This window comes from Camellia sinensis, chromosome 1 (assembly GCF_055761805.1).
Source record: "Camellia sinensis isolate YWXY chromosome 1, ASM5576180v1, whole genome shotgun sequence".
Lineage (NCBI taxonomy): Eukaryota > Viridiplantae > Streptophyta > Magnoliopsida > Ericales > Theaceae > Camellia > Camellia sinensis.
The window spans coordinates 216,292,619-216,316,719 of NC_138961.1; the positions used below are offsets into that span (position 1 = coordinate 216,292,619).

General features: G+C 37.8%; 1 protein-coding gene across 7 annotated transcripts in view; it reads left to right on the forward strand.

Moving 5' to 3' along the window:
• The window catches only part of LOC114316336 (suppressor of RPS4-RLD 1-like), a 52,852-nt gene that overhangs the window by 1,059 nt on the left and 27,692 nt on the right, over positions 1–24,101 (forward strand). For all 7 annotated transcript variants that reach the window (XM_082895043.1, XM_082895039.1, XM_082895051.1 and 4 more), the window contains exons 3-13: positions 4,009–4,733; positions 6,900–6,944; positions 7,160–7,261; positions 7,374–7,454; positions 9,792–9,858; positions 10,350–10,450; positions 10,566–10,673; positions 11,848–11,918; positions 12,050–12,106; positions 13,244–13,352; positions 13,453–13,533. In XM_082895043.1, coding sequence (XP_082751169.1) covers positions 4,009–4,733; positions 6,900–6,944; positions 7,160–7,261; positions 7,374–7,454; positions 9,792–9,858; positions 10,350–10,450; positions 10,566–10,673; positions 11,848–11,918; positions 12,050–12,106; positions 13,244–13,352; positions 13,453–13,533 — 1,547 coding nt within the window. The remainder of the gene's footprint in view (positions 1–4,008; positions 4,734–6,899; positions 6,945–7,159; positions 7,262–7,373; positions 7,455–9,791; positions 9,859–10,349; positions 10,451–10,565; positions 10,674–11,847; positions 11,919–12,049; positions 12,107–13,243; positions 13,353–13,452; positions 13,534–24,101) is intronic.

The window sequence follows — 24,101 nt, forward strand, 5'->3', positions numbered from 1 at the left end:
CAATAGAAATTCCATGTCCACGCTTCCACTTTCTCCACTTGTGTTACATTGAGCTTTTGTTGAAATGCTCTAGGGTTTCTAATTATATTTGCAGCACAAGCACTTATATAACTTTTTGCTGCCTACTTTTGTAAGGATTTTAATCTGAAATCATGTAGAGCACTTAGAGCATCTCCATTGGAGATGTTAAAATGTAGTGCATTAGCATGTTATGTGAGCAGAAACCCACTCCCCACCTGACAAACTCATCGTCCCCCACTTAACGATTGCAGATGTGCTCAAATCATACATTCCCTTCTATCTTTGCTTGGTATCTACATGATTGTCCAAAATCTGCTACTGTCTTTCCTTACGTCTTTATAAGTCAGTTACAGTAAATCTCACTGCAAAAATTTATGTTTTTTTATGAACACTTTCAATTGGATCTACCAATTCACTGAGTTGAAATGTTCCTGATATTATACATATGGTGCCTTTCCCACAAAAATAAAGAAAAAAGGAACTGTAAATAATGCAGACCTAGTAGTCTTAAAACAACCAATTTGCAATTCAACATGTAATTGCTTAATGTGAAGGCACCTAATAAAGTGTTTTTGAAAGAAAAAGGCGAGGGGCTCAAGTAGGAGTTTTTAAAGTTCAAATGTGGAGGGCTCAACATGTATGTGGAGGGTTCCAAAAGAGAATGAAATAGAAAGAGCAACTTCTCTTTACATAGTGACTTGCCTTCCTCCTTAGTTCAATTGTGATTCCTGTCCTTTTGTTGCACTATAGCCTTCTTCTTCTTTTGCATTGTGGGTTCAACACTTTTTTGGAAGATGTAGGCAACTGCCACTATTTTTATAAGGAAAATCATTTTGTCCCTTGTGGCATAGTTCCAAAGGACTTCATCCCTTGCATTTAAAAATAACCAAAGAATCCTCTCATAATTTTGGCCATTTTGCACTTTACCTTCCTACCATTATTAATTATGTACAAATTGATGAGAATTGTACCAAATGCATCTAATTTGAGAATTTCCATGGAAAAGAAAGTTAAAGTCAAAATACAATTTAAAAGGACAAATGTGCCTTTATCTTCATCTTCATCCCCAAGCGAATATGAAAACCCTGATCCTAACACCTGTTGCCACCCCCTCTTCCCTCCTCCATAACCCTTGTCTCCCCAGCCACCTCATAAATTAGTATCTCTTAGCAGCTTTGGAATGAGCGAGGATGATGAGGTTGGGCCGGCTTAACATATGGCCAAAACACAGGCGTTCTCCCACTCTTCTCTCTGCTGGATTCTCCTAAAACAGGATCACCAAAGATTTTATCTCCAAAACCTGACATGCATTGTGTACTTTAACAGAGAATGGTATAAAAGTGGTGGCGGTGGGGGTTGTAATTTCGGTCTAGAGAGAGGAAGATTGTTACAGTGAGGGGGGTATACATTTTTTTTTTTTTTAATTTTTAAATTTTCGTTAACAAAGCTAATGGTATGCTTTAGTCCAAAACCATTTGAGGATTCTTTTGGCAATTTTTAAAATGTGAGGGGGTGAAGTGTGCCAGGACCATACCATAAAAGAGTGAAGTTGATTTTTTTTCTATTTTGATTAATTAGTTTCACTGTGACTAGCTAAAGCATGCTTTGTGGGCCATAGTTAACAAACCTCTTAATATGTGCTAAGTTAGCATGTGAGATAACCTATGCTTTCGGGCTCCCAAAAGTAAGAAACATGTGCTAATTGACAATTTTTTGACTAATACATGTCCTTAATATGGCCAATGGAGATGCCCTTTATAGATGTAAAACCCTGCTAACAATGGATGGTTTATGGGATGACTTTAAGTGATCATGCCTTAAGTTGCAAGACTGAATACTTGCTCATGGATAATTTGGTGTTCTATATATGCAAAACACTAAATTTGAAGTTGATGTCTCCATGTTGCAGTAGTCTATTGGCTTTGTTATATCAGTAATACTACAAACCCAGACATAAATACCCAGAAATTATCCATAATTGTCATTTTGTGGTTCAGATTTATTTTACACATGGACTCCACACTACACAAATTCAATCTCAACCACACAACTCTCATTCGAGATAAATTCGGGGTACATAAGTGGGGTTGATAGCATCTTTCTTGTTACATTACCAAAGTGAAAATATTTATCCCTGCCATTTCAAAGGTATAAATCTATATTTTAATTGATGATATATACAATTGGATTTTAAAATGATTTTTTGTTGGATTTGGAAGGAGGAAATTTGGGGTTGAAATTCACAAATATGTAGGATAATTGGAGTTAGGTTGGGGGACAATAGAGTAGATGTAGGAGAGACATATTCAACTAGATTTTGTCACTAGAATCCTTCATGAGGCAGATTTTCAAATTACTCCCTTTACCTTGTTTATTCAAATTCACCAAAATAAGACTTTCTTTTCCATTTGTGGATCCTAGAACGTAAATTGTTCTGGTACGTAAAATGGGAATGGGAAATTGAACATGGTACATCACATGCTTTAATATGTGGTACGATATGGGTAGACTTATATAGATTACACTAAAGTAATTTTCTTTCGAATATTAGGCATCAAATAAAATGTAAATTGTTTCCCAAAGTAATCATATAGCAAAACATTTCCATATGCATTATATGATCCATTTTTTATGTTTTGTCGTGTCAAAACTTAACTCACCTTAAATTTTCATTGATTATATTTGATTTTTTTTTTCTTTCTCTTAGGGAAACATTTAAGGAAATATATTGGAATTTATTTTAGGATCACTTTTGATCATTAAATTTACCATTTTGGAACTAAGTGTACTATGTTTCGGAATATGCTTCCAAAACATAATTCACTAGGGTACTAGCATTTTCTTGTAACACATGTCCGACTTGAAACTCCAATTTTAAAATGCTGATATCCAGCAATTTTCATTTCATATTCATCAATCCAAATGTCACTTCATAGTATTTCATGTGCTTTTAGGAGAATAACTGAATTTGGAATGCATCTTATCGGATGTCAATTTTTGGAGACGCAAATATGGGTATTGTGTTACTAGAAAATGCCAATGCCCTATCGAATTGTGTTTTGAAACGTACATTCCGAAACATAGTGCACTTTTGTTCTAAAACAATAAATTTAGTGATCCGAATTTGAAGTTATCTTGAAAGTTTTTTTCATAATGTTTTCTTAAGAGGATAAAAAATAAAATATAATGAACTGAAATACAAGGTGAGTTAAATTTTGACATGACAACATAAAAAAAGGGTCATAATGCTTATATAAATGTTTTACTACATGATTAAGGCCTCGTTTGGGATGCTACCTTTTTAGCCAATTAGCCAAAAAGTTACTAAATTAGCCAATTAGCCAATTAGTCATACCAAAAAGTCAACAATTACGGCTTCTCTCTACTTTTTGCACAGCTTTTCGTAATTAGTCAAAAAGTCATCCAAAACATACAAGTTTTTTTAACCTACCTTTTTAGCCAATTAGCCAAAAAGTTACTAAATTAGCCTGTTCCCAAACGAGGCCTAATTTGGGGAGAAAAATTTGGATGACTAATAGTGAAAGAAAATTACTCTAGAAGTACGTTAAATTCATTTTTATAAGTGTAATCCATACAAGTCTACCCCTATTGTATCATATATTAGAGCATGTGGCGTACCATGTTCCTGTTCCCATTCTACATGCCGGAATGATCCATGTTCTGGGCAACATAGGATGGGTATCACTCAATAAGGAAGTGAAAAGGAGGGAATGGCATTGGTACACAAACATCGATTGCTTAAACCAAAAAATTATAACCTCTAAAGGATGAGAGTTGTACCTCAGATCTTTGTGTAACTTACAAGAATCTTCCTTTCATGATCAATTTAAATATAAGTTTTTGTTGTTCTTATTGATCCTTTCTATGGTATCTTGTAGTGTAAACTTCCATTTATTTCCATTTGATTTTTCGTTTGAGGCTCCTGCATTGTTTCATCAACTTTGTCTTGCAATCTTTCTCATCTAGGTCGTGCTTTTTCTGCTCTTGGAAGGAAAGAGGATGCTCTTCTTGTTTGGGAGCAAGGCTATGAATATGCTCTTCATCAGTCTGCAGATTTGAAGCAGTTGCTTGAGCTGGAAGAGCTTCTGACCATTGCGAAACAAAATAGAAGTATTTCTTGTGAGAACCATGATATGGACTTATCTGAGTCTTCTTTGCATGCATCCGAAGCTGGATTATGTGATTCAAGCAAATCTAGTGAAACCTATAATGATCACAATAAGTTAAGCTGTGATTTTGAACTTCGAAGCGAATTGAGCAATACATCTGAGATCCACAGTGAACCAAATCATAGATTTGACATACACAACGAATCAAGCGATAAAATTATTAAGAACATAAAGTTTGATGACCAATCAAATGGAACATGTAGTGGCCAACCAAATGGAACCGATAGTACCCATCCAAATGGAACCTATACTACCCATCTAAATGGAACACATGACATTCACAATACACGGCGAGATGACTCTGAATTATGTGAAGAGTTAAGTGATGGATGCAGTAAATCATCTGTGATTCGCGGCGAATCAAATGATTTATTTGAGATCTTCACTAACTCAAGTGGTAAATCTGACGGAAGCAATGAATTAAGTGATGAAGCCAAGAAGTGTAAAAAGTTTTGTGTTACCAGGATTTCAAAGACCAAGTCAATAAGTGTTGATTTCCGATTATCAAGGGGAATTGCACAGGTATGTTTCTTTTTATTTTCTTAGTATTTCGTTGCCCAAAATTATGTCTGTATAAGCTGTGCATTCTTGTATTTACTTTAGCAGTTAGTAAGCTTTTATTGTTAACTTTGATTGTTTTTATATGTCGATATTGAATCTTCTCTGAGAAGTTTGCATATGAAACTGGCCATGTGCATCTTAGGAGTTTCTGTCATCTACTTTTTTGTCCCTATGTTGACCCCAGACAAACCTTAGGCAATGAAGATATTGATGGTGGTGAAGCCATGCAGTTCCGCTGAAGACGTTTTTCTCCATTAGTTCGCTTGTAAGATGTAATGTATGTTTTTCATTGAATTAGTTAGTCACTTAGTCGTATAAATATTGACTAATTAAACAAGCATAAAAGGCAAATAAAATAATATTAATTTAATGAAATTCCACTGTAATACAAGTATCACAATAAAAATGTTACTAATTGTTGGTGATCTTGACTAATATGTGTGGTCTTGTTTCCAACATCTGCTAGTTAAAGCTTCAGATTTATTGTGGCCCCTTTTGGTTCTGCCATGTTGGTTACCATCTTCTCCTGTGGTCTCATCTATAGCCTTGGTCTAACTAAGCCCTAACTCTTTGGTGGCTTCTAAAGTGACAATTCTGCAACACCATTTGATGGTGGTTCCTGAGGTCATGTGCCTTCTTGTTGACATGGCATTCATGCAATCTGAAAGGTGTTTATGTGTGTGGTCCTGCCTCTGGATGCATGGTTGGTTAAGAGTAGGATTCACGACGCTCATTGAGCTTGGTACTTGTTGATGGTGTGGTTGAGGCGTCACATCAATGTCTACATGGAGTCTTGACGTTCTTCTCTAGAATATGGAGTTGGGCCTAGCTGTTTTGGTCCATCTCACTCGTCTTGCTTGATGGGGGCAATATGCGTCCTGGCTAAATTAAAAGGGAGGGTGATTCCATGTCTGTGGCTGCATATTGTATGTAGCATACTCCTTGCTGTATCAATGAATTGGTTGTTGAGTGTTGATATCTTTGTGTTAGTCTAGCTTGTGAGACCAGCGTCACACGCTCTTTAAACTGGAGGCCCTTACTGTGCTTGATTGGCTTGGTTCATCTAGTCTTTAGTTGTCCTTCACAGCCCTTGGTGTAAGCAGATGCATAAATGACTCAATTTTTCCAAGGCACAGAACAATTGGAGTGGTAAGACTGTTGCTCATGTCTCTTTCCAATTTCCTACGCTCTTTCTCAAGCTGCCTTGCTCCCACCTGCTCCAAATGCTCATCCTTCATGTATCAGCTCCAAGGCTATTAAACCCTTACCAGCACTATGAAATTTTTTAATCATATATAGTACTCACCACTCAGTTTAATAGTTGTTTGCCATACATTACTGATGTGAGTTCATGTATACTTGTGTGCTGTGTTATGGTGGAATAATCAATTGTTGAGTCTATAATATTTTAAGGACAAGATTGGCTGGCGTTATGTGTCAGATTGATAGCAGACTTAGGTTTTGTATTATTATTTTATTTTAATAAGTCACGTAACTAGATTCTAAACTCTTGGTTCATACCCATCCTATTGTATCACCTTCTTGGTTAAAGAGCACTTGCTTTCTGTTGCAATTGATTCACTAATTTATTTATTTATTGATAAATCAATTGATTCACTAAATTATTGACCAATTCATTGGCAAATATGGGTTTCATTGGTATCCTTTAAAGTCCAGAGGTCTCATCTTAGATACCTATGTGGCCATGTCATTTTGGTGTAGTTTCTTATTGAGTATATGAGCTTCATTTTGAGACTAAAGTCAGAAGGTCTCATCAATACCTATGTGGATTTGTCATGTTGACATAATTTTTTATTGCATATGGATGAAGTTTTAAGGAAAAATTGACCTCTCATCATGCCCAAGTTACAGCAATCTTTAACTTTACGTGCAGGAAGCGTTTTCTCTATAAAAATTCTAATTTTTTTGTAGTGTACCCATTTGCACATTTATTTGTGCCTATTAAAATCTGATAAAAATGGAATTTTGTTTTCACTTTGTTTGAGAGAATGACAGTCTTCTTTTGTGTTATCGACTTTATATAGTAATTGAAGTTTCTATGTATATTGTATTGCACATGTTTGAGGCAATTACTCTCTTTGGTAATATAATCTAGTTCATTTGTAGGTGAATGAAGGGAAATATGCTCATGCTGTATCCATCTTTGACCAGGTTACAGTTCTACCCTTAATTGTTATACTCATAGTCTTCTATTTCATTGCAATATATTACTTCCTTCTCTTCTTCTTATTTCTTTTTTAAAATTTTTCATTTTTTGGTTGGGGAAGGGGGGTGAGGAGATATGTGGAATGGTAAACCTAGTCAACAGTAACATTGTTAATTCATCAGGTTTTATAGAACTGTCTTTTACAATACTTTATGCACAGATACTAAATGTGGATCCTACTTATCCGGAGGCACTAATAGGAAGGGGAACAGCGTATGCATTCCAACGGGAACTCAATGCTGCAATTGCTGATTTCACGAGGGTATTTACTGCTTCTGCTTCAAAATGAATGCACATGCTAAATACTTAGTCCGTATTGTCATTGCTTCCGTTTATATTATCTTACAAATTGGTTTCTGTTGTTTATGTATTAGGCTATTCAATCAAATCCATTAGCAGGGGAGGCATGGAAACGGAGGGGGCAGGCTCGCGCTGCCTTGGGGGAATCTGTTCAGGTGAGAGCTTCCAAGCCTATTTCTTTATTCTACTTTTTCCCCCATGATTGTGGGATGTACAACACATGGTAATTTGTCCTTGATATTTTTTCTACATGCCTAAAATTTGTGAATCTCCATGAAGTTCCTGAAATCAATTTTACTTTCAAAACAATTGAAGCTCCTTGTGAAATCTAATTTTAAAATCTTGTATTCACGTAGGTTTTAGTTCTAATCTTTGTACTTCATGAACTTCTGCCCTTTGACAAATAAAGACTGCCAACTGGACGGAGTTTAATACTTGTGCAGAAGCTTGAAATCTTTTCTTAATGTCATTTTTTAACTTACCTGACTCGGTCTTTTCAGTTGAGAAATTCTATAGCGAGCCTAGTCACCTAGGAAGTTTTCCAATTCTAGGCATTTTGACAGTAATGCATGCTTGAACATGACACTTGCCTTGGACTGCCTTCTCAAGAATTTTATTTTATGTACACCTCACCTTGGATGGGGTTACAACTGCAACTTTTCTCTTTCCTTTTCCTTTTTTAAATAAAAACAAAAACTTGTATATTGATACTGACAATAATCTTCCTTTCATATTCAAGTCAAAGTGGTAGAAACATGATAGAACAAAAAGGAAAGAGAGAAAATGGTGGCAACTAATGATGCGTAAGTTTACTTACCATGATTTGAATATCCTTAGGAATAATCTTTTTTCGTACAAAGAAACACCCCTGTGGATGAAAAATTCAAGCAACTTCCAAGCATCTTCTAGAATGGTGAAAGAAAATATCCCTCTCAGTACTCCCCCATGAGTTAGGGTAACCAAAAAATCTATATTACCCAACTTACAGTAAATCCTACATAGCAAGCATTGCAAACACCCTTGTAAGTAAGGTTCTGAAAAGCGGTTGTGGTCGCCATAACGGTAGCGGTGGCGCGGTTGCGGTTGCGGTTGCGGTTGCGGTTGCGGATGCGGAGTGTAAAGACTGTAACGTAACGGTTGCAGTAACCGGAACCGTGAATTTTTTTATTTTTCGCACAATTTTAAAAAAAACTTACCGATACGCATATTTTTTTTCCATGATCATATTTATTGGGTTTAAAATAAATATTGATTAATTTTTGTAAATTTTTAAGTATGATCCAATATATTTCATATTTTTAAATCACTATAAACTGAGTTTTTTACATTTTATTTTAATAATTAATGACTTTATATTATACAAAAAAAATCAATCACTAACTATTATATATAAGATAAACAATGACAAAAGTAAGAATAAATAAGAGCCTAAATATATATATATATATACATATACATATTTTAACCAAGCCAAATAGATAATGACCACACTTATTATTATTATTATTATTATTATTATCAAACAATATATAGATAGATACACACAAACAAAATGGTTGAGTGATAGCAGCTGAATAGAATAGCATAGGTCTTACAACTTCAACAAATCAATAACACGTTCTTCATCTTCTCTCTTCTCTCTCTTTATCTCTTGCTCCTTCATTTTCTCTCTTTATCTTTCCTCTTCTTTTTATCTCTTTTCCCCCATTTTCAGCTATTTTTTTATGTTTTTTCGAAAGAAACAGTTTGGAATCGTTACGTAACGGTGCGTAACAGGTCGTTACGGCTGTTACGACACCGTTACGACCGTTACGGCAGCCGCTACGACCGACACACCTGTGAATCTCAATCACACTGCAAAAGCGGCCGTAACGGGTGGCGGTAACCACCAAAACCGTTATGTAACGGCGTTACGTAACGGTTGCGGCCGCTTTTTAAAACCTTGCTTGTAAGAGCATCTGCTAAATGAAGTGTGGTGTTTGTATATGAAGTGCGTATTTGACTTGGTTGTAGTTCTTTGTCGGTGAATGCTAATAAACCACAATGTATTGCGAGGGGTCATTTTTTATAAAGAGAAATAGTAATTACTGCTATGTGTTATTTCTTTTTCTTTTTTACTTTATAGGTCTTTGTCTGGTTTTGTGTGTATGAAACTCTCTCTCTCTCTCTCTCTCTTCAGATTTGAATTTGTGTCTCTGCAAAATCCCCCAATTCATTTATATATTCACTTACATGCTGACCCTCTCATAGATGCATGATATGTTAGGAGCAAGATATGGTTAGCATTTGCATTTCTGGTCCTGAACTTAATCCATCTAATTAGACTAGAATGATCGTCCAGTCTTCCTCTACATTTAGACTAGAAAAATGATTGAAGTGTTTTTGAAATTGTACTTTATTTATTTATTTATTGAATTGATCTTTATCATTAATGCAAGTGCTTGATATCTCCCTTGCTTGTTGTGGCATGTTTAATTACCTATTGGTACCAGGCCATTGCAGACTTGACCAAGGCATTAGAATTTGAGCCAAACTCAGCAGATATATTACATGAAAGGGGTAACTTGCTAAAACTCAGCTCTTCAATTTTTCAGAGAACTTTTTCTTTCTGGTATAAGTACCCTTCTGTATTTGAATATGAGGATTAGATTGGAAATTCTTGTTTGCTATTGATGATTGATTGTCTGCTTCTTCCTTCAGTTTTTCATGCTCAAGTATTCTAAATACAATTGCAGGTGATGTTCATTTGAAGTATGAGTGGATAAGATGGCAGATTGATCATTTTGGATAAAGTAGAAAGTAGATTTTTTTATTTATTATCTCTATACCAAAAATGATAGTATGATTTTGTGATAGAACTATTTTGTTATCACCTAGAGATTATCAATAATAACTTGACTAATTCTTGTCATTTAGTTTTGTGAATATGGAATGTTACTAATGTAGACATTACGTAAGAGCAAAAGGATGGCATTCTTGTGCATAATATGCATGAAGGTAATAAGAGTTCCATGGCATACTAGTAATTACGAGGATTGGAATGAATACAGGGATTGTTAATTTCAAGTTTAAGGATTTTGATGCTGCTATTGAAGACCTATCTGCGTGTGTGAAGCTTGATAAGGATAACAAATCAGCGTACACATATTTGGTAATTCTATGTTTCCTAAAATTTATTGATCTAGGGTCTAATACAATCAGCTTGAGAAAGTTCAGGTACTTTTCCATGTTAAAAATATTGATGGAGCAGGTTTTGACTTTTACAGGGTTTGGCATTATCTTCAATTGGTGAATACAGAAGGGCTGAGGAGGCACATATGAAATCAATTCAACTTGATCCAAGTTTCCTTGAGGCATGGGCTCATTTAACGCAGGTATTCATAAGTAAATACTCGGTGTAATTGACTTACAATATTCACATTGTGTGATTAATGTGTCCTGTTGTGTGGTAATAATGAAAAAGTGAAGTTGATAATACTCTTATTTTGGTGCTAACTGACCAACTCAACTCAAGCAGCCATAATCCTGGCTCGAGTTTTTTCTTCTAGTTTTTGTTCTATGTGAAGTCATGATTTTCAGGTAAGTTCAAGGTAACTATAGCTTTAATTACAGCTCCAACCGTAGTCATTTTGGTCTCACTGGTAACTTCAAACACACGCTGGTAATTATTTTTTGAAGTGGCATCTAAGCTTGTGCTATCAAACACTTGTAATGGAGACACCACTACAAGTTGTTTTCAGCAATTAGTAAAGACATCAAACCAATGTTACCAGAAAACGCTAATACCCTAGCGAATAACGTATTGGAACGCACGTTCGAAAGCATGGTACACTTTCGTTCCAAAACGGTAAATTTAGTGATCCAAAGCAATCCTCAAATTTTTTTTCCAATATATTCCTTAAATGTTAACTTGGGAGAAAAAAAAATCAAATGTATAAACTAAAATCTAAGGTGAGTTAAGTTTTGACAAGACAGAAAATAAAAAATGGGTCATGATTTTTATAGAAATGATTTGCTACACGAAAGAAGAAGAAATTTTTTTAATTGGATACTTAATTGTTAAAAGAAAATTGCTCTAGAAGTACTTTAAATTCGTAAGTGTAATATATATGTGTACTCCTATCGTACCACATTTTAGAGCATGTAGCGTACCACGTTCCCGTTCTCGTTCCTTGTACCAGAACGATCCAAGTTCTAGTTAACATAGCATCAAACGGCCTTTGTAATTAATCAGCATCAATAATGTAATGGGCTGTGTCATGTATTTGAGTGTGGGTGATGTTGATAGTGGTGGGCATTTCTATTATGGGTTCAATAGGCTCCCATCATTGGATTTATAGTCATTTTATTATCAACAACTATAAATTTGATGTTGAAACAATTAGATAGTAGGTTTTTCTAATTATGCAGAATGTGCCCTTGAACTTTTGGAACATGCTGTGCTGTATTTGGTTTCATGAGAAACAGGCACATTAAGTTAACACATTTACTTTGATCTGTGAAGTAACTTGACAATTATCGTTGTGTTAAATGTTTGATTTTTGGTAGTTCTACCAAGATTTGGCAAATTCAGAGAAGGCTCTTGAATGCCTCCAACGGGTTCTGCAAATTGATGGAAGGTATTATGTTGTGGATACATTGTTTTCTTTATCTTTTGGTTTACGAAGATTTTGTGGTGCTTGATTCCCGACGTGATGTCCATTCTCTTCACTTACGTTGGAGATACTTGAGAGTCTGTCTTCTTTAATAGGTTCACCAAAGCATATTACTTGCGAGGACTACTTCTCCATGGGATGGGAGAGCACAGGTAGCCTGTCCATCAACTTTTTTTTTTTTTTTTTCATCCTTTTCTTTAAGAGTATGTCCAAATCACTAATTTAATGCAACCACCAATGAGTTAACTGAATAGTCTTTATGATGTTATTGACCATCCATATAAACAGCATTGTTTGGTGCTTTTTGCCTCTTATGTGCTATACAAATTCTTATACCAGTTTCGCATTTTACCCTATGCACAAGTCTCCCTTGTGTCTTTATCTCATTTTTTCATTCATTCCATTCCCATCCCTAATTATTGGGTGTTAGGAGGGGTAGACTGGGTCTGAACTTAAATTTACATGTAACATTACAACCTATTGCTTTTATTGTTGCCCTCTGTAATAATCAATGAGAGCATTAATACTATTGCTTAATATAGAAATGTAAACTGATTTCATTTAACTTTTCTATGTTTTAGTTTCTACTTTCTAGTCTTCCCTGTCATATTAATGGTAATAAAGATAATCCAAATGCCTAATCATGTCCTTTTTCCTTCACCTCTTCTTTTTTCACTTCTCTGTGATTTTATGTTTTTTTTACACGTTTATCTAAACTCTATACTAAACCATTGGAACAGCTTAGCTCAGCTAACTCTAATCCTACCTCCTGAACTGTGTTTTAGCAGTCCCTGTGTAGTTCTTTATTTGTTTTAAAATACTCTAATGGACTAACTCTAATATCTCATACTGCGATCCATTTCATAAGAGGGAAGAGTGACAACTGGCAAGTAATATAATAGAAGAGGGTGGGAGTTGGGGAGGGATAGTTTGGTGTTTTTGTGTAGAAGGAAGACACATAAGAGAGGGGCGAATAACCTTCACATCAGGCTTACTATATTTTTCTGTGAAAAGTAGCTGAAAGAAGGCAGTTTTCCATTCCTCGGCATATATCCTTCCCACCTTCTCTCATTGTTTTTCATCCCCCCCCCCGGCTTCCACCAAATGGACTCATAACGCCATGTCAGAAAGGTCCCGTGTCAGTTTGATAACGAAGCCCCATGCAGAATTCTTGTTATGTCTTGAACTTTTTACTTTTTACTGGATTCAACTTTTTGTTAGGTGCTTTCTCCATCAACAGATGCCTTTTTACCTGCCACTGGTGGTTAACTATTCCACTTCACTTGCAGGAATGCCATCAAGGATTTATCCGTTGGGTTAAGCCTTGAAAGCTCAAACATTGAGTGCTTATATTTAAGAGCTTCTTCCTTCCATGCTATTGGAGAATATAGAGAAGCGGTATTAGGGATTCTTTTTCTTGATTTTCCCATTTAAACTACTGGGCATCATGCTCAATTCTTCTTTGCTTTGGTTTACTAAATTTCATTTTATGATAAAGGTGAAGGATTATGATGCTGCTTTGGATTTGGAACTGGACTCCATGGAAAAATTCGTGCTTCAATGCTTGGCCTTCTATCAGGTTTGATTTGATATTTGATATGTCGTATTTCTAAGCCACTGCGGGCATTGTTATGAAAATTTTCATAAGTCACCTCAGGCATTGTTATGAATTTTTTTAGCATCTATTGTGTGGTTGCAATCATGAATATTTAGTTCCTAGAACTTGTCATTTTACCTTAGCTTCCTTTTTGGTTGATTATTTCCTGATGGAACCTACATCCATTGAGGAACTTGATGAAGATCATGGAAAGAAGAAAAAGAGCAAATCTGGAATTTCACATGAAGCACATGTAGGGCATCAGGAATTAAAGATTTGGAATAATTTTGAATCTTCATGTCATTATAGTAGGTTTTAGTAATTAAGGGTATAATGGTAATTCCAATAGTTGTTGGACATGGGTTGTAGGGGTGCCTCTATTTACACACCTTAATGTATCTCAAGGCAAACCACTTCTAAAAGCACACCTCTAATAATTTGATAAATATATATTTTACTCATGACACGCCACAAATTTACATATTTATCCTCAGTCACACACCCATCCACAACAATACACACACAAACTCCCATATTTACCCTCACTCACTCACACACCCCACACACCCACCTTCTTCCATCTTCCTCCCTCCATTCTTAGTTTCAACCTGTGAACACTGTGTTGGTGCTCAACACAGAGTCCTTCAAAGCAATGCACCCTTCTGATGAACCCATAACGGGTTCAAATTGTGACTCATCTTCTCCTCCTTCAACCTCAGTCTTCTCTGAAATTCGGATACCAGGAACCCTAACAGAATCCAAAACTCCATCATCTTCCTCCTCCTCAGAGCCCATAGAATCATCGTCGTTGTCTCTCGACAACATGGCAATCGGGACACCCTGTTTTCTGAGTGGTTCATCAACATATTCCTCCTCCTCCTCCTCCTCCTCCTCTTCCATGGTTATTTCCAAGGTTTCTTCATCTGGGTCAGTCACAAAAGGCCTAGAAACAACACAATCCTCAACAACCCTACTCTCTCCTAGGGTTTCATCATCTGGGTCTGTAACAAATAGCTTCTCCGAAGCCGTATCAAACCCATCTTCACCACTCACAAACCCATCAGACCCGAACGCACTGTCACTTTCATAGCTACTGCTATAATTTTCTTGACCGTTGGTTGATAGAGAGAATTCAAAATCAGAATCAACAGTAGGAGGAGCTCTGGTTGGGAGAGAAGAAAAAGAAGAACCTGGTGATGAGGTGGAAAGAGAGAGCTTTGGCTTTGGGGTCGCTTGTGTTGCAGAAAGAGGGACACCACAGAGCTTTGAGTCCATGGAGGTTTCTTTACTTTTTCTTTTTCTTCTTTTCTTTTCTCTAGAAGCAAACAGGCAGAGATGCCAAAGCAAAAGTGGTAGGAACGAAAAGATGAGGAGGGAAAGTGGGAGCGTACCATAATTTGTCCTTTATAGTCATTTCATTTAAGGTTAAAATTGTAATAAAAAATAAATTAATTAATGATTTGCCTTGAGAGATAAAGTGGCGTGTAAATAGAATGACCCGTAAGGGTCACCTATGAGTTTTACTTTGGGTCAAGTTATTAAATGAGTTATCATATAATGGTTTTATTATGTTTAAAATAATCTTAGTAGTAAAAGGTCCAAGCTTCCTATTTTGATTTTGAAGTAGAATTAGAAGTCATTAAAGTTTCCTATTATGATTGAAGTAGAATTGGAAGTCATAGTTGGTCTAGAATATTAGTAGTTGCTAAATATTTTTCAGTTTCTAAATTTGAGAAATAGTCCTTATTGAATTAGGAAAGACTTTAGCCTATAAATATATGTGTAATCTCAATGATTCAATAGAAGAGTTAATATTATGAAAATTTAAGATTATGTTTGTGATTAGCCTATCCCTTGTGACGGTGAAGCACTTCTCTCTTTCTCTTCTTCTTCTTCTTCTTCTATCTAGCAAGGTTACTGTTCACGTCACTGTTCACAGTACTTAGGACAACCACCTAACTGTCTCTAAACACTTGTGTTTTCATCCAGAAACCCTACCATTTTTACAAACCCTTCAACTCCTATTTTTTAAAGTACTTTTGCAGCCACAAAATCTCACAAAATCCAGTCCTATAAGTCTATTGTTCCTACTGCCAATATATTTAAACCGGGCTCACTACTTGTAGGAAAGTAATCCCTACTCGCCCTACATCAATTTGGTATCAGAGCTTCAAGATCCTGCCTTGTTCCTTACCAATCTTTTGATGAAATTGCTTTCTTTATTACAATGTTGACAAGCATTGAATTAAATTGGAAATTTGAAACCTGGTCAACAAGTTATAGAGCTACTAACAAAGATGTTGCGATGTTAAAGGAGGATTTTGCGATAATTAAGGAGGATGTTGCAACAATAAAGAGTGATGTGCATACTATCAAGACAACTGTGAATGAATTGAAAGCTTCTATGGAAGGATTGTTGGCTGTTGTTTTACAGAAGACTAATACCCAGGAGCTAAAAGATGATAGTCTTGAAGATTTTGAAGAAACCATGAAAGAACAAGATGAATATGCTGCTAATATTGAGGACATTGAAGAAAGGAAGGCGAAAAATAACTTGCTTACTAAAGAAAGCATGAAAGATCATCATGATCAATGTTCTCAAGCCAAGGAAGCCAAAGAGAATGATGAGAATGCAACTGAACTTTCTACACTTCACAAGAAAAATGAAGTTCACATTGAGTTTATTATTCCTGACAAATTCGATGTGGTCAATGGAGTGATGACAACATTGAACTTTTTGATTTTTTCATCGTTCGTTCCAAACAATCAAGTTGAATGGTTGCAAGGGCAAGATTCCATAATCCTTATACTTCAACATTATAAAACTCGAGGTCAAGCTTTTTTAAATGGAGGGGAGAATGATGAAGATAATGGAAAGAAGAAAAAGAGCAAATCTGGAATTTCACATGCACATTTAGGGTATCAAAAATTAAAGATTTGGAATAATTTTGAGTCTTTGTGTCATTATAGTAGGTTTTAGTAATTAAGGGTATAATGGTAATTTCAATAATTGTTGGACATGGATTGTAGGGGTCACCCATGGGTTTTATTTTGGGTCAAGTTATTAAATAGGTTATTATATATAGGTTTTATTGTGTTTGAAATAATCTTAGTAGTCAAAGGTTCAAGTTTCCTATTTTGATATTGAAGTAGAATTAGAAATCATTAAAGTTTCCTATTATGATTGAAGTAGAATTGGAAGTCATAGTTGGTCTAGAATATTAGTAGTTGCTAAATATTTTTTAGTTTCTAAATTTGAGAAATAGTCCTTATAGAATTAGGAAAGTCTTTAGCCTATAAATATATGTGTAATCTCAATGATTCAATAAAAGAGTTAATATTATGAAAATTTGAGATTATGTTTGTGTGATTAGCCTATCCCTTGTGAGGGTGAAGCACTTCTCTCTCTCTCTCTCTCTCTCTCTCTCTCTCTCTCTTCTTCTTCTTCTTCTATCCAGCAAGGTTACTGTTCACAGTGCTTAGAATAACCACCCAACTGTCTCTAAACACTAGTGTTTTCATCCCAAAACCCTCCCTTTTTTGCAAATCCTTAAACTCCTATTTTTTAAAATACTTTTGCAGCCACAAAATCTCACAAAATTCAGCCCTCTAAGTCTATTATTACTGCTGCCAATATATTTAAACCGGGCTCACTACTTGTAGGAAAGTAATCCCTACTTGTCCTACATCAGTTTGGTATTAGAGCTTCAAGATCCTACCTTGTTCCTTGCCAATCTTTTGATGAAATTGCTTTCTTTATTACAATGTTGACAAGCATTGAATTAAATTGGAAATTTGAAACCTGGTCAACAAGTTATAGAGCTACTAACAAAGATGTTGCGATGTTAAAGGAGGATTTTGCGATAATTAAAGAGGATGTTGCAACAATAAAGAGTGATGTGCATACTATCAAGACAACTGTGAAGGAATTGAAAGCTTCCATGGAAGGATTGTTGGTTGTTGTTTTACAGAAGACTAATATCTAGGAGCAAAAAGATGATAGTGTTGAAGATTTTGAAGAAACTATGAAAGAACAAGATGAATATGCTGTTAATATTGAGGATATTGAAGAAATTGCTTACTAAAGAAAGCATGAAAGAACATCATGATCAATGTTCTAAAGCCAAGGAAGCCCAAGAAAATGATGAGAATGCAATTGAACTTTCTACACTTCACAAGAAAATGAAGTTCACATTGAGTTTATTATTCCTGACAAATTTGATGTGGTCAATGGAGTGATGACAACATTGAACTTTTTGATTTTCTCATCGTTCGTTCCAAACAATCAAGTTGAATGGTTGCAAGTGTAAGATTCCGTAATCCTTATACTTCAACATTATAAAACTCGTGGTTGAGTTTTTTTGAATGGAGGGGAGAATGATGAAGATCATGGAAAGAAGAAAAAGAGCAAATCAGGAATTTCACATGAAGCACATTTAGAGCATCAAGAATTAAAAATTTGGAATAATTTTGAGTCTTCATGTCATTATAGTAGGTTTTAGTAATTAAGGGTATAATGGTAATTTCAATAATTGTTAGACATGGGTTGTAGGAATCACCTATGGGTTTTATTTTGGGTCAAGTTATTAAATGGGTTATTATATATAGGTTTTATTGTGTTTAAAATAGTCTTAGTAGTCGAAAGTCCAAGTTTCGTATTTTGATATTGAAGTAGAATTAGAAGTCATTAAAGTTTCCTATTATGATTGAAGTAGAATTGGAAGTCATAGTTAGTCTAGAATATTAGTAGTTGCTAAATATTTTTTAGTTTCTAAATTTGAGAAATAGTCCTTATAGAATTAGGAAAGTCTTTAGCCTATAAATATATGTGTAATCTCAATGATTCAATAGAAGAGTTAATATTATGAAAATTTGAGATTATGTTTGTGTGATTAGCCTATCCCTTGTGAGGGTGAAGCACTTCTCTCTCTCTCTCTCTTCTTCTCCTTCTTCTTCTATCCAGCAAGGTTACTCACAGTGCTTAGAATAACCACCCAACTGTCTCTAAACACTTGTGTTTTCATCCCGAAACCCTACCATTTTTACAAACCCTTAAACTCCTATTTTTTAAAATACTTTTGCAGCCACAAAATCTCACAAAATCCAGCCCTATAAGTTTATTGCTACTGCTGCCAATATATTTAAACCGGGCTCACTACTTGTAGAAAAGTAATCCCTACTCGTCCTATATCAGAACCTTTGATACGCATTTGTTTTGGTCTATTCTTAGTCATCCTGATTTATACATGCAACCTATTAAACCAATGTACCTTCTCTGTCTCTCTCTCTCTCTCCTCTGTTGAATCTTGATGCCGAACTTGTCAATGCTATTGAAGTTATTGTATTATTCGTTTTGTTGGATTAGAATATATGGGTGTTAAAACTCGTTTTCTACTCCAGATTAACCACTTGCTCTATGTGGTAAAAAAATTATGGAGTTCTATAGATATTCTTGTACATGCATATTTATACACATATATAACATTTTTTAATAACATATGGAGGTGAGCTATATCTTTGAAGTGGATAGAGTTATCCTTGCATCTAGTTGTTGTGAGTGTATCCTTTGCATGAGTGCTTGTTTGCTCCAGGTGTACTCGGCTTTCTTTCTTGATGTCTCTTTATTTGCCTGGGGAAAAAAAAAAAAAAAAGGATAAAATGGGTGGCTTTACAATGAAGGATTTTGAATTTCAATGAAGGAGCAGACGAGTTCTATTTTCCCCTAGACATTTTCCCTCTCTTTTCCATGTATGTTGATCTCTCTTTAATAAGCTCTTGACTTCTCTCTTGCTAAAATTAAGATTTGTACCTAACCTCAGCCCTTGGCTAGAGATGCTGACCCCGATTCTCGGGAGTATGAGGCCGGCCCGATGTATGGCTCTAGGCTTTATTTCTTGGGATTTCTGGCTTGCTTCCTTTCATTCTTCATTCTTCCGAGCACACCTCCGGATTCTCTCAATCCCTTTGTCTTCCCCTTGGCAGTTAGGCTCTTCAGAGGGGATCGGATTCCTATGGCTCCGCTATTTCTTGGGAATCTTTATTACCGGCTAGTTCTACTACATCGAGACATGGTTCGCTCCGTGGGTCGATATGAGCCTGTCTCCTTCATTCACAGCCAGTTCTTGCTTTGTTTCTTCTTCGAGAGATTCCCAAAGTTTGCCCCCACTCCGACTGTATTCGAGGTAGAGGTTCTTCGGGAGATAGTAGATAAAGATGGTATCCTCGTGCTCGGTACTGACGGGTCTCGGACATTTGAGAAAGCGAAGTCTTGCCTGCCGTTGATTACACGTTGGTCACATACCATTTCCACCTTATCTTTGAATACTCTAGTGGATGATCCCCGGCGCTTTGTGGCACGGCCGTATGTATGCCCACCGGTGGGTGTGGCAACACCACTTATTTATCATGGTTCCTCCCGCTCGGTGTCCTTTCCTTTGCCGAAGAACATCCCTGCACACTTTGTTGATATGCTGATAATGACCCGTCCTAGTTCATTACCGGTATGGCATGAGGAAGGCGTTGATAGTGCTGTTTATAGACCTGATCGTGTAGCATGTCAATTCGGGTTTGACCAGTGTGCCCCGGGGCCAGCACCTCATTTGTTATCATTTTCAGAGAGCTACGAGCGCTTCAGTTGCGGACTTGTACACACCATGCTTCCTATATCCGGCTCTTTGACCATGCCAGGCTTGAGCCGAGTAGGGGGTTTCACCCCCTCCTTCAGGCGATATTAGTGGAAGACTATCGATGCATTTATTGAATTTGTTCAGAGCAGACCGACCATATGTTTGCCTCCGCCGATTTATAAGAAGGACTCTTCTCTTCGGCTGCCCGAGAGCCAGAAATCTGATCACATGTACTAGAGTTTCTTCACTTCATCTGCTCCAACTGACCCTTTGGCTCGGGTGTCTGCTTCTAGCTTGGCAATTACTTCTCCAGAGCTAGTTCCTTTGAATAAGGCCTCTGGTCCTCGGACAACCCGCCTTAAGAAGATGGCTCACAAGAGGGCTTTTGATGCCAGTTCTTCCGCTCCTCGCCTTTCCAAAAGGCCTCATGAGGTACCCGAATTTTTTTGATTTGAAGTTACTTTCCTTCTTGCGACTAGACCTTCTTAAATGAACACTTTTTATTTTCCCTTGTTGTGTAGGACCCTACGACTGTTGACGTTCTCAGTACCGTGGCTACTAGCCATGCTTCCTCCACCAGGCCGGATTCAGACTTGGACGACACCCTCCCTTTGTCTGCAAGACTTGTAATGATGCGCACCCCTCGTATAACGGTTATAGATGATGTTGATGATGATGAGGCTGAGTCCTCCGATCATTTTTGTGACCTTATCCCGCGCATGCGTCGTCACCGTCCTATCGTAACTGAGGAGGAGCGCTATCTTGGTGACGAGGTTGTCGGGCTCGCCATTCTGATGTTGAGATGGTTGAAGGGACTGATGCCACAGAAATTGATGCCGCAGGCCATGCTTCTAGAAGCAATGTAGAGATGAGATACGCCTCTGGGAATGGTGTGGAGGTGGATGTGCTAGAAATTTTTGAGACTCGCTCTGGCACTTATGGTGATTCTCATCCTCCGGCCCTCCTTCCTTCTTCAAAGGTGACTGCTATTGTTCAGGCTTCATTAGACATTGAGATCGATCAGGTGCCCTCTGTACGGCCGAGTGACTTTGTTGATGCTAGGAGCCCTTCAGTTGCTCCGGCTTTGCATAATGATTCTCCTTCTATTAATCTTTTTTTTTCTGAAGTTTGTTATGTACTTCCATCTGTGAGAAATCTTTACTCAAATGGCTTTACTGTTCCTCACCCCTAATAAGACTTCCTTATCTTTTCTTCAGTGTTAGCTGCCACCGGGGTCCTGCCTTCACCTGCCTCGGACTTAGCTGCTATCGGGGTCCTACCAGACTCTGCTCCGACTCTCTTTGTGACTCCTCATGGTTCTCCTTCTCAAGGGAGGACACCTGCCTTTGAGACGACTGCTAGAGGTTCTTCATCGCAAGTGCCTTCAAATATTTTGGATTTGAATCTCAGTGATTTCCACTTTGATAGTGATGCATTTGGTCTTTCCCCTTATCGCTCCGCATTTTCAGGCTCGGGACCTCTGCCGGAAGTTACCCCTCCGGGTGGTTCATCTAACCCGATAGACATTGGGGAGATTCCTGAGACTAGCAGCTTTCCGGCCCCAATTCCTCCTTCGGCTTCTGGCAAAGTATCAGTTCTCCATTATTGGGTAGCTCCTGAGTTTGCTTCAGTCCTACGGCTTGTGCATTCGAGTTACCCGGAGACCTTTGCTTCGTTTGCTTGCCAATGTCCACTCATTCAGACTGCTCTTCTTGAGTCTTTTGCCACTATCTTATATAGTTTGGACAGGCAATGGCTGTGTGACCTTAATGGGAAAGTAGTCGAGACAGCGTATCAGGGGATCTCTGACATGGAGCGTCACCAAGTGGATTTATCATGGCTTCGGAAGCGCCTGGATGTAGCTGCGAATGCCAGTCATCGGGAGGAAATTTTGCCTGTGCTTGCCTCTTATCGGACCTTTATAGATGAGACAAAGGCAACTCTTCGTGAACTTGAGTCAGGCTATGCTCGGGCCTTGGAGACTTTAGAGGCACACTCTGCTGTTTGTCCTCAGATGTAGATGTGACGAGTAGCTTCTTCGAGGGTGTTTTTAGGAGATATTGAGTTTTTTTTTTATCATTACTTTCTTTAAATGTAAGAGGAGCTAATTTGAGTCCGCTAAATTAATTAGGCCCAATAGCCCAAGATTAGTGGGCCCGAATTTATCGCAAGTCCAAGATTGGTGTGCCCGGATTTATCGCCATCAAACGGGTTGAATCGCTCTAAGCCTCGAAAGGGTTCGAATCCACGAACTTAGAGACTTATTCGGACCCGGACTCGAAAAGGTATTGAGCTATCCTAGACCCGAGGCACTCGGACTCGAAAAGATTCGGATCCACGAATCTAGAGATCCGAAGCACTTGGCTTCGAATGGATTCAAACACAATCTAGAAGCCGCTTCGTTAATGAGTCCCAGAACACTTGTGGGCTCGGAGCTTTCCGGGATCTACGCACCAGAACCATGGGCGTAATGGAGTTCAAACAAAGGACCCGATCCCGAGGACGGTGAGTGGAGATAAATTCACTCTTCGGTTAAACTAGCCTATACCCGGGTCGAGGTGGCACGACTCCGGGGGGTCCATGAGACTCGGCAATATTTAGAGGCGGGACGTCCTCTGGGACTACCCCTGACCCTTTTGGATGATTGGGGATCATTGGTTAGGTGTGGCTAAGAAGAAGGGTTCGCCGAGGGATTGATCTCCTCTTCGGGGTTTTTCTCATCCTCGGAGAGGTCACCTCCTCGGACAAGGTAGTTAGAGAGAATATTTCCCATGTGCCTTGCACATGGGCTTCATCCTATATCATGAGGTACCTATAAATAGCACCTACCCATAGCTTTACAAGGGAGGGATTTTGGAGAATTAACTCTTGGGAAAGAACTAATTTCCCTTCTCCATTATCAACCTTGAGAGTGAAAGTGGGAGATCCATGGGAGAGCCTTGCCATTATTCTCTCTCTAGCCATTTTGCCTTCTTCACCCAATCTCTTATCTCCATCATCTCCTTTACTCTTGTGTTCTTGAGTTGAGACTATTGAAGAATCTAAGCCTCTCATCATCTTCTAGAGAATTCGAAGTTGTTCTTCAAAGATTTTCGAAGATATTCGAATTTTCCAACGACGTTCTTGAACTCTTTCTTACATCTGACGACTCTGCTGGGGAGGCGGATTGGTTAATGGTCTCAACGAGATCTGGAATCCACACAACTCTAACAAGAATGGCAGGAGAAGATGAAGTTCACCAACAAGGATCCACTAATGATGGTGATGACAGGACCATGGCTCCAGATCAACCACTTTTGCTTGAAGCCATTCAAGGACTTCAAAATACTCGGCAGGAGATTCTTACCACTCTTCAGAATCTCACTCACACCATGTTGGTGATGAGTTCAAATTTTGCACCGGCGCCAAACGCAAATCAAACTGGTGGTGGAGTTATTCCCGCCGGAGCTAATTTGAGTCCGCTAAATTAATTAGGCCCAATAGCCCAAGATTAGTGGGCCCGGATTTATCGCCATCAAACGGGTTGAATCGCTCTAAGCCTCGAAAGGGTTCGAATCCACGAACTTAGAGACTTACTCGGACCCGGACTCGAAAGGATATTGAGCTATCCTAGTGACCCGAGGCACTCGGACTCGAAAGGATTCGGATCCACGAATCTAGAGATCCGAAGCACTTGGCTTCGAATGGATTCAAACACAATCTAGAAGCTGCTCCGTTAATGAGTACCAGAACACTTGCGGGCTCGGAGCTTTCCGGGATCTACGCACCAGAACCATGGGCGTAATGGAGTTCGAACAAAGGACCCGATCCCGAGGACGGTGAGTGGAGATAAATTCAGTCTTTGGTTAAACTAGCCTATACCTGGGTCGAGGTGGCACGACTCCGAGGGGTCCATGAGACTCGGCAATATTTAGCGGCGGGACG